At 42.0% G+C, this 11,121-nt stretch overlaps 1 protein-coding gene across 9 annotated transcripts in view; it reads left to right on the top strand.

The window, feature by feature from the left end:
- Positions 1–11,121, top strand: part of Gapvd1 (GTPase activating protein and VPS9 domains 1) — an 80,307-nt gene that overhangs the window by 29,329 nt on the left and 39,857 nt on the right. For 7 of the 9 annotated variants that reach the window (XM_052182264.1, XM_052182262.1, XM_052182263.1 and 4 more), the window contains 3 exons: positions 952–1,086; positions 1,233–1,422; positions 5,220–5,380. In XM_052182264.1, the coding sequence (XP_052038224.1) occupies positions 952–1,086; positions 1,233–1,422; positions 5,220–5,380 (486 nt within the window). Of the gene's footprint in view, positions 1–951; positions 1,087–1,232; positions 1,423–3,129; positions 3,211–3,967; positions 4,055–5,219; positions 5,381–11,121 lie in introns of those variants that run through there. The other 2 variants (XM_052182266.1, XM_052182267.1) reach the window with 2 other exon arrangements.

Genomic DNA, 11,121 nt, shown 5'->3' with positions numbered 1-11,121 from the left:
TGCTGTTCTTTCAGAGAGCAGGGGTTTAGTTCTTAGCACCCAGCTTGTGTGGCTTACAACCATCTGTAATTTCAGCCCTCGGGGGATCCTGTACCCTCATCATGTCTTTGCAGTCACCAGCGCATACATGTTCATATATGTATAAATATATATGTATATAAATAAGAATTAATCTTAAAAGCAAATGAATAAGAAATATGAAAATGTCAAATACCGTTCTGAGCATAGCAGTACTTACTGTGATCCTGAGGAGCGGATGCAGGAAAATCACTCTGGTTTGATGCCAACTTGGACACCATTGTGAGTCCAAAGCCAGAGAATAGGATTTTGTTTTAAAACAACAACAAACCCCCAAGAAGCAACAAACAGGGCTAACTATGACTTAGTGGGTAAAGGTGCTTGTGATATCAAACCTGATGACCTGAGTTTGGCTCTCAGAACTTGCATGGTGGAGGAAGAGCCGGCTCCCCCAGGATGTCTTCTCATCTCCATGTGTGCATCCTCATGAACACTAACTCACTCAGCCCACCCTACACACAAAGAAATACATGAAAACATTGAAAGGAAAAAACAAAAAATAAAAATAAAAATATGTGTTGTGCGCCATCCGTCTCCCCCATGCTTGTCACCCGTCACCCCCATTCCTCCAGAAAGCTCTGCATGATGACATCAGTCTTTTCTGGAGGTCTGCATGTGTCGGCACACTCCCGGTAGGTCTCCCACTCCACACCCTCCCTGCCTTTCAGTACTGTAGGTTGTAGAGTACATGCATATACTTTGTTTTTTTTTGAGTTAATTCTGTGTCTCTGTATAAAGAGTTGTAGTTTTTAAAGTGTAAGATTTAAAATAGTTATCATCAAACTAGTCTTTTTATGCTTATCCATCTTGGTCAGGAAATTTTCCAGTCTTTTAAGGGGAGAATTTCACTTTGATCTCTTCCTGTTTCAACAGGGCTGTGTTGCTGCTTTCCTTGATGTTGTAATTGGGGGCCGTGCAGTGGAGACTCCGCCAATGTCCTCCGTTAATCTTCTGGAAGGCTTGAGCAGAACTGTGGTGTATATAAGTTACAGTCAGCTTATTACTCTGGTAATGGCGTCATTCTTTCAGTGAAGTTTTTGGATTTCATTCTTTTAGCCATGCATTGGCAGGTCTCAGATGAATACATACTGTAAGAAATATGTGTTATTTTTGAAAAATTGATTTTACTGGATAATGTCTTTTCTTTTTACCAGGTAAATTTTATGAAGAGTGTGATGTCTGGAGATCAGCTAAAAGAAGACAGAATGGCTCTTGACAATTTGTTGGCAAACCTGCCTCAGGCTAAGCCAGGGAAGAGCAGCAGTGTAGACATGACTCCCTACAGCACTCCTCAGATGTCTCCAGCCACCACCCCAGCCAACAGAAAGAACCGCTTACCTATAGGTGAGGGGAACCCCTGTCATGGAGCTTTCAATACTATTTCTTCAAGATGGGGTGTAGTCCATAGGTAGAGAATTTGCCTAGTATGTATGAAGCCCTGGGTTCAGCTCCCAGCTCTGCATAGACCAAGTGTGCACAGGACTGTAATACCAGCATCCAGACGGTGGAGGTGGGTGGTCAGAGTTTAGGGTCGGCCTTGGGTAGTTCTTGGCCAGTTTGGGTTATATTAGACTCTGCTTTTTAAGAGAAATAATTACATTTAATTAGGCTTTACTCACGGAGTGTTTGTAACCTATCTACTGCACAGGAAGGTTGATCATGGAGCATGTACTAGGCACGAATTAAACCCTTTTTTTTCCCCTTTCGAGACAGGGTTTCTCTGTGTAGCCTTGGCTATCCTGGAACTCACTCTGTAGACCAGGCTGACCTCGAACTCAGAAATCCGCCTGCCTCTGCCTCCCAAGTGCTGGGATAAAAGGTGTACACCACCACCATCTGGCTTAATTAAACCTTTATTTTTTTTTTTAACAAATGGTTCATTTAATCCGTTCAAACATCCAACATGGTATGATCATTGTTTTGTACTTATATTAGATGCTGGGGGTACAAAGAACATTAATATAAGCCCTAATATTCTCAGGTTACTTACTCCTAGGCAGTTTCAGATATTAGGTACTCTGCCACTGAGTCTCATCTCTGTTCAACTTTATACATTTTAAAAAAGAGAATTTCATTTTAACTTTGGTTAACTGATTTTTATAAACATATTTTTTTATAAACATATTTTCTTGAAATCAGTGTTTTCCATTTAACATACTGTGGATTATAGCAACAAGAATATGATATCAAGTTTTTAGTTTTCTTCACTCTCCAAAAATGTCAGATTTATAATTCAAAATGGGGCTAGGCTGTAGATCTCAACATTCTACAGAGGCAGAGGCAGAAGCAGAAAGGCTGAGAGAGGCCGAGGAGGCTGTCAAGATCCCAGAGTTCAAGGACAGCCAGGGCCATACACAGAAACCTTGCCTCGAAAACCAACCAACCAACAAGCAAATAAATAAAATAAAACAATACATTTCTTAAATAGGCATAGTGATGCATGCCTTTAATCCCAGCACTCAGGAAGCAAAGGTAAGCAGAGGTACATAGTGAGACCTATCTCAAAAACAAAAACAAAAAAACCCCAGTTTCTTTTGATTAAAAATGATGTTTTATGTTTATCGATTTTTAATATTATAGACTATAATTTGTTAATATGAAAACCCATTATTTTTTATAGAGATCACCCCCCTTCACTGTTGTACATTAGTTTTTTCTTTCTTTTTTTTCTGTCACTTGAATATGTTTTGGTTTTGGTTTTTTTTTTTTTTTTTGGTTTTTGGATTTTGGTTTTTGGTTTTTCAAGACAGGGTTCTCTGTGTAGTCCTGGCTGTTCTGGAACTCACTCTGAAGACCAGGCTGACCTCGAACTCAGAAATCCGCCTGTCTCTGCCTCCCAAGTGCTGGGATTAAAGGCATGTGCGACCACCGCCTGGCCACTTAAATATGTTATTAGAGATGGATGTAATGGGGAAATACAAATTTCACATGTATGCCCAGTGTTTTGTATGGTCATATAACCTTGTGATTGCATTTAATTTCATGATTTAAACAATGTTTCCTGTGTTCAGAGGGTTGATTTTCTTTCTATTTAATATTTTTGCAACCCAGGACAACAGTTAGCAGCCATCACTGCCTGGGAGTCTTCAGCCACCAATCTTACTGCTCATATTCCTCTAGTAACCCCATTTGGTGGGTAGTAGGCCATTCTTGTCTTCCATATTGTGCACTAGAAATACTCACAGGTGTGCTCTCTGTGCATGCTGCTTTTGCTTTCTCTAGGTTGCTACATGAAATTTGATCACTTGCATTTTTGTAAATTACAACTTTCAAGTTTACTAAGTTCACAGAGCTGCTTAGGAGGTTGATTGTGAGTTCACAGTAGAAGATGGGAAGTAGAGTTCAGTAGAAGGTGGGAAGGGAAGTATAGAGATGTACTGGGCCTGTCTCAGGCTTTTGGGAATCATGTAATGTGACTTTAGACTAAAAGTGATAATAAACATATCTGCAGCTTTGTAAATGAAGACGTTTATATCTCTGTGTTTGTCTTCACAGAGGTCAGCTTGTCTCAGCATGCAGGCCGCTTCTGTTCCTGCTCATTTGTTTTAAGTCTTCACTGTTGATTGTATTGTACCATCAGAGGGTTTCTACTTACTATACACTTGTACTGAATTTGATTGTTCTGTGTGAGAAAGGGGAAGCTTCTCACAGGAACACTTTGTGCCAAAAAATTGTAAATCTCATTATTTAAAATTTCATAAAGATATCTATGAGATAATCTTTAAATGTATATAATAAATTAGTTAAAAAAACAAATATTGTAAGGCTGGAAAGATGGCTCAGAGGGTAAAGAACTTGATGCTAAACTTGCCAATTTGGGTTTGATCCCTGGGGTTCACATGGTTGAAGAAGAGGACTGACTCCCACAAGCTGTGCTCTATGTACACAGGTGTGCTGTGGTGTACCCACATGCTAAAGAGATAGAAAAAGGAAAAAAGAAAAGGGAAAAATATGTATTCGTGGTAGGAGAAAAGATAGGTGAGTTTTTAAAAAAACATTTTGCGTGTCTCTCTCTCTCTCTCTCTCTCTCTCTCTCTCTCTCTCTCTCTGTGTGTGTGTGTGTGTGTGTGTGTGTGTGTGTATGGTTGTGGCAGTATGCATAGGTGGAGGTCAGAGGAAGACTTTTTGTGGCCAGTTTTCTTTTTCTACAAAGTTGGATCTGGGAAACGAACTTGGGTCACTAGGTGAGGCAACAAGTGCCTTTACTGCTGAGACAACTTATCAGTCTGACTCTTATGTAGAGTATGTTAGTAGGGCCGGAAAAATCTCACTTTAACATAAAGCAGTGTCCCCTGTGTCTCTGGAAAGAGTTGATAATATTCAGAAGGAAGACATATGCTTTCAGAAACTCCCTGGTTTGCCAGTAATTCTATAATGACTTTGCTGGGTGTGATGGAGGAAGCCTGTCATCTCAGTATCCAGAGGGGAAGCAGGACAGAGAGAGCCAGGCTTCTCTGTGCTACATAGTCCAACCCTCTCTTACAAATGAGACAAGCCTGGTGTGCCACTGTTTGCAGGGTTCCACGGGGCATTGTGTACTTAGACGTTTATTTATTAGGATGGGACACTGCTGGCAGTTAAAACTTTCATAAGAAAAGTAGTTTAAATGTCTTATTGGAGCCTTGAGAAATGAGGCAGCGCTTTTGTCCCTGACCTCCTGCTTGGCTAGAATATGTTTCCTGCATCACAGCTGTGGTCAGGTATAGCCTTCCTTTCTAGTATAGGTAGAACACTATGTGTATGAGTGTTTTGTCTGTGTGAATGTCTGTGCATTATATGTGTGCTTGGTGCTTGGAGAGGGCAGAGGAGGGTGTCAGCCTCCTTGAGACTGGATTTAAATACAGCTATAAACTAGTATGTGCTTGTTCAGAATTGAACTCAGGTCCTTTGCAAGAGCAGCAAGTGCTCTTAACTGCTGAGCCAACTCGCCAGCCCTCTAATGGTCAGTTTTGAAGGAGAGTCCGTATTGTCATCAGGAGAGTGACCAGGGAGACCTAGTGTTTGTTTTGTCTGGATTTTTTTTTTACTGTGTTTTCACATCGTCTTTTATGCATGCACACATGTTCAACATAAAACAGAAAGCCCATTTTTGTATTCAGTGTGCTGGTTTTTTTCATTGTAACTTTTTTCTTATTTGTTAGCAACAAGGAGCAGAAGCCGAAGTAATATGTTAATGGACCTACATATGGACCATGAAGGATCATCTCAAGAAACTATCCAGGAGGTACAGCCTGAAGAGGTGCTGGTCATTTCCTTAGGGACAGGTCCTCAGCTCACACCAGGGATGATGTCAGAAAATGAGGTTTGTGTCTAATCATACGTGTTTTAGTTGTTTATCTTGAGATAAGGTCTCAGTACATTGGCCTGGCTGTCCTGGAATTTACTCTGTAGACCAGACTGGCCTTGAACTCACAGAGATCTATTCACCTTCCTTCATCTCCTGAGAGTTGAGAGTAAAGACATGTACTACCACATCCAACTTGTATTGCTACATTTAACTTGCACCTGTCATTGTGAAGAAATTTAAGTCCAGCAATTTAAGTCACAGGTATCATAGTTGATACCTGTGAGCCCCGTGTGTGGGAGGGAGGCTGAGGGGAGAAGAGTGTGGCTGCTAGTTCTAGGCCAGAATGGTCTAGTATCACCTGTTTCCGGAAAAAGATAAAAGAGAGAGAGTAGTTAACTACCTAGCTAGAAACTGCTTGCTTTTAATCAATATTCATAGCTCAGTCTGGCAAGGTCGATATAACAAAGGTCGTATCTTTTATTTTGGAGGAGTCTTGTTTGCTTAATCGTGATGCTTTGTTTTGTTTTGTGTTTTGATACTGAGTCTCCTGTAGCCATGGCTTGTCTTGAACTCCGGTCTTCTGCCTCTAACTCCCAAGTACTGGGGTTGTAGGTATATGCCACTGCACCTAACATAGGGGTTTATAATAATATAAAAAAATGCTAGTGGTCTATGAGTAACAGAAACTTATTTCTGATTGTTCTGGGGCCTGAGAAGTCCAAGATGAAGGCATGTTTGATGTCTTGTTAGGGTCTGATTCCTGGTTCCTAGAGTCATCCTCTTACCATGCTATCGCGGCGTGGAGAAGGTGCGTGGGCTGATGTGCGGACACTAGGCCCATCCATCCTGTCACTTTGTGGGCTTGCATTTGTCCACATGGACCTTCGCAGAGCTCACACACTCTCGTTAAACCAACTCGTTTTTCTTTCTTTCCTTTCCTCTCCCTTTCCTTCCTTTCTGATAGTCTCTTAGGTGTCTGAAGCCGGACTGAAATTTGATATCTCTCTCTCCAATATATTACCATGAGCTTTTGCTCCTGAGTCCACTGGAGTGCTAAGATACATTGATGCTGGCGATTAAACTGAGATTTCCACACGCTTAGCAAACACTCTATCACTGACTTGTTTCCAGACCCATAGTGCATTATTTTCCATAAGTCTATTGGATAAACTATCAAATGCTAAGTCCCTGTGAACAGTTATGGAGGTGGGCCTTCACTTTAATACTTAATGTTACACTGAAGTTGGTGAGCATGCCTACAACAGAAGAAGTTGTTCTAGTAGCAATATTGACACTGTGGCTTAGAAAGTGGTAAGACATCTCTAGCCATTGGTAAAAATGTTTTGTTTATTTTCATCTGGTGGTAGAGTAGTAGTATTCCTGTTTAGAGTAGAAATTTTCAAATGTATACTTTCTATTGTATGGTTAGGGGGAAAATGGAAGAGATAAATGAAAATTAGGAAGTCAAACTTTAATTAATTATATGTGCATTGGTGTTTTATTTGCATGTATGTCTTTGTGAGGGTGTTGGATCCCCTGGAACTGGAGTTACAAACAGTTGTAAGCTTCTATGTGGGTTCTGGGAATTGAACCTGGGTCCTCTGGAAGATTTAGTGCTTTTAACCACTAACGCGTTTCTCCAGCCTCTAAATTATTTTAAAAGATCATTTTATGTGTCTGAGTCTTTTGCCTTTATTTCTTTTTTTTTTATTCGATATAATTTATTTACATTTCAAATGATTTCCCCTTTTCTAGCCCCCCCCACTCCCCGAAAGTCCCGTAAGCCCCCTTCTCTTCCCCTGTCCTCCCTCCCACCCCTTCCAGTTCCCCGTTCTGGTTTTGCCAAATACTGTTTCACTGAGTCTTTCCAGAACCAGGGACCACTCCTGCTTTCTTCTTGTATCTCATTTGATGTGTGGATTATGTTTTGGGTATTCCAGTTTTCTAGGTTAATAACCACTTATTAGTGAGTGCATACCATGATTCACCTTTTGAGTCTGGGTTACCTCACTTAGTATGTTGTTCTCTAGCTCCATCCATTTGCCTAAGAATTTCATGAATTCATTGTTTCTAATGGCTGAATAGTACTCCATTGTGTAGATATACCACATTTTTTGCATCCACTCTTCTGTTGAGGGATACCTGGGTTCTTTCCAGCATCTGGCAATTATAAATAGGGCTGCTATGAACATAGTAGAGCATGTATCCTTATTACATGGTGGGGAATCCTCTGGGTATATGCCTAGGAATGGTATAGCAGGATCTTCTGGAAGTGAGGTGCCCAGTTTTCGGAGGAACCGCCAGACTGCTTTCCAGAGTGGTTGTACCAATTTGCAACCCCACCAGCAGTGGAGGAGTGTTCCTCTTTCTCCGCACCCTCTCCAACACCTGCTGTCTCCTGAATTTTTAATCTTAGCCATTCTGACTGGTGTAAGATGAAAGTAGAAGGCAGGAAATCATCAAACTCAGGGCCGAAATCAATCAAGTAGAAACAAAGAAAACCATACAAAAAATCAACAAAACCAGGAGCTGGTTCTTTGAGAAAATCAACAAGATAGATAAACCCTTAGCCAGACTGACCAAAGGGCACAGAGAAAGTATCCAAATTAACAAACTTAGAAATGAAAAGGGAGACATAACAACGGAAACTGAGGAAATCCAAAAAATCATCAGATCCTACTACAAGAACCTGTACTCAACACAACTGGAGAATCTGGAGGAAATGGACAATTTCCTTGACAGATACCAAATACCAAAATTAAATCAGGACCAACTAGACCATCTGAACAGTCCCATAAAGCCTAAAGAAATAGAAGGAGTCATAGAAAGTCTTCCAACCAAAAAAAGCACAGGACCAGATGGTTTCAGTGCAGAATTCTACCAGACCTTCAAAGAAGAGTTAACACCAATACTCTTCAAACTATTCCACAAAATAGAAACAGAAGGAACACTACCCAGTTCCTTCTACGAAGCCACAATTACGCTGATACCAAAGCCACACAAAGATCCAACAAAGAAAGAGAACTTCAGACCAATTTCCCTTATGAACATTGATGCAAAAATACTCAATAAAATTCTTGCCAACCGAATCCAAGAACACATCAAAACGATCATCCACCATGATCAAGTAGGCTTTATCCCGGGAATGCAGGGTTGGTTCAATATACGGAAATCCATCAATACAATCCACTACATAAACAAACTCAAAGAACAAAACCACATGGTCATTTCATTGGATGCTGAAAAAGCATTTGACAAAATTCAGCATCCTTTCATGCTTAAACTCTTGGAGAGAACAGGAATTCAAGGCCCATACCTAAACATAGTAAAAGCAATATACAGCAAACCGGTAGCCAGCATCAAACTAAATGGAGAGAAACTTGAAGCAATCCCACTGAAATCAGGGACCAGACAAGGCTGCCCCCTTTCTCCTTATCTTTTCAATATTGTACTTGAGGTACTAGCTCGGGCAATTCGACAACATAAGGAGGTCAAAGGGATACAAATTGGAAAGGAGGAAGTCAAACTATCATTATTTGCAGACGACATGATAGTCTACCTAAGTGACCCAAAAAACTCCACTAGAGAGCTCCTACAGCTGATAAACAACTTCAGCAAAGTGGCAGGTTATAAAATCAACTCAAGCAAATCAGTGGCCTTCCCATACTCAAAGGATAAGCAGGTTGAGAAAGAAATTAGGGAAATGACCCCCTTCACAATAGCCACAAACAGTATAAAGTATCTTGGGGTGACTCTTACCAAACATGTGAAAGATCTGTATGACAAGAACTTCAAGACTCTGAAGAAGGAAATGGAAGAAGACCTCAAAAAATGGGAAAACCTCCCATGCTCATGGATCGGTAGAATCAATATAGTTAAAATGGCCATTTTGCCTAAAGCACTATACAGATTCAATGCAATACCCATCAAAATCCCAACTCAATTCTTCACAGAGTTAGAAAGAGCAATTATCAAATTCATCTGGAACAACAAAAAACCCAGGATAGCTAAAACTATTCTCAGCAACAAAAGAAAATCTGGGGGAATCAGTATCCCTGACCTCAAGCAATACTACAGAGCAATAGTGTTAAAAACTGCATGGTATTGGTACAGTGACAGGCAGGAGGATCAATGGAACAGGATTGAAGATCCAGAAATGAACCCACACACCTATGGCCACTTGATCCTCGACAAAGAGGCTGAAAACATCCAATGGAAAAAAGATAGCCTTTTCAACAAATGGTGCTGGTTCAACTGGAGGTCAGCATGCAGAAGAATGCGAATTGATCCATCCTTGTCTCCTTGTACTAAGCTCAAATCCAAATGGATCAAGGACCTCCACATAAAGCCAGACACTCTGAAGCTAATAGAAAAGAAACTGGGGAAGACCCTTGAGGACATCGGTACAGGGAGAAAGTTTCTGAACAGAACACCAATAGCGTATGCTCTAAGAGCAAGAATTGACAAATGGGACCTCATAAGGTTACAGAGTTTCTGTAAGGCAAAGGACACCATCAAGAGGACAGATCGGCAACCAACAAATTGGGAAAAGATCTTCACCAATCCTACATCAGATAGAGGGCTAATATCCAATATATATAAAGAACTCAAGAAGTTAGACTCCAGAAAACCAAACAACCCTATTAAAAAATGGGGTACAGAGTTAAACAAAGAATTCTCACCTGAAGAACTTCGGATGGCGGAGAAGCATCTTAAAAAATGCTCAACTTCATTAGTCATTAGGGAAATGCAAATCAAAACAACCCTAAGATTTCATCTTACACCAGTCAGAATGGCTAAGATTTGCCTTTATTTCTATGTGTACCACATGATTGCTTGGTGACCAGTGGGTTCATTGGATCCCCTGAACTGTAGCTCCAGGGGATCTAGTGCCCTCTTCTGGACTTTCTAGGTACCTGCACTCACACCCATATACCCTGCCACCACCATATACACCTAATTTAATTAGTGTAAACACACACAAACACACACACACACACACACACACACACACACACACACACACACAGAGTCTCTAAGTCATTCTCTGCAATCAGAGTCAAGATGTCTTCTGAAGTTGTATGTGGTGGCTTATACCTGTAACCCTAGCTCTCAGGAGATGGAAGCAGGGATCAAGAATTCAGGGCTAGCCTGGGCTGATCGAACAAAAGGAATCTGTCAGATTGTTAGCTGAACACAGTAAGTCAAGCTGAGAGAACAGCCTGAGCGGCCACGCCTACTTAAAAACAACACCAGTCTCCTGACGGCTGCCCCCTGCCTCCTGCCCCCTGCCCTCCTACCCCCTGCCCTCCTGCCCCCTGCCCCCTGCCCTCCTGCCCCCTGGCCCCTGGCCCCTGCCCTCTGGCCCTTGGCCCCTGCCCCCTGCCCCCGCCTCCTGCCCCCTGTTCCCTGCCCCCTGCCCCTCCTGCCTCCTGCCCCCTGCCCTCTGCCCTCCTGCCCCCTGTCCCCTGTCCCCCTGCCCTCCTGCCCCTGCCCTCCTGCCCCTGTCCCCCTGCTCCCTGCCCTCCTGCCCCCTGCCTCCTGCCCCCCCTGCCCCCTGCCCCCTGCCTCCTGTCCCCTGCCTCCTGCCCCCCCTGCCCCCTGCCCCCTGCCCCCTGCCCTTCATGTGACGCTACTGCAGCTAGCCCTTGGATGAGAATGGCAAGACATAGTTTGAGTTAGCTTCAAACATAGACTTTGTTCTGAGTCTATTTGAATGCTTGATAGACCTTGCAAATGGATTTTAGTTAAAAATA

Source organism: Apodemus sylvaticus, chromosome 5, assembly GCF_947179515.1.
Source record: "Apodemus sylvaticus chromosome 5, mApoSyl1.1, whole genome shotgun sequence".
NCBI classification, from domain to species: Eukaryota; Metazoa; Chordata; class Mammalia; order Rodentia; family Muridae; genus Apodemus; species Apodemus sylvaticus.
This window is presented reverse-complemented; position numbering and strand designations above follow the sequence as displayed.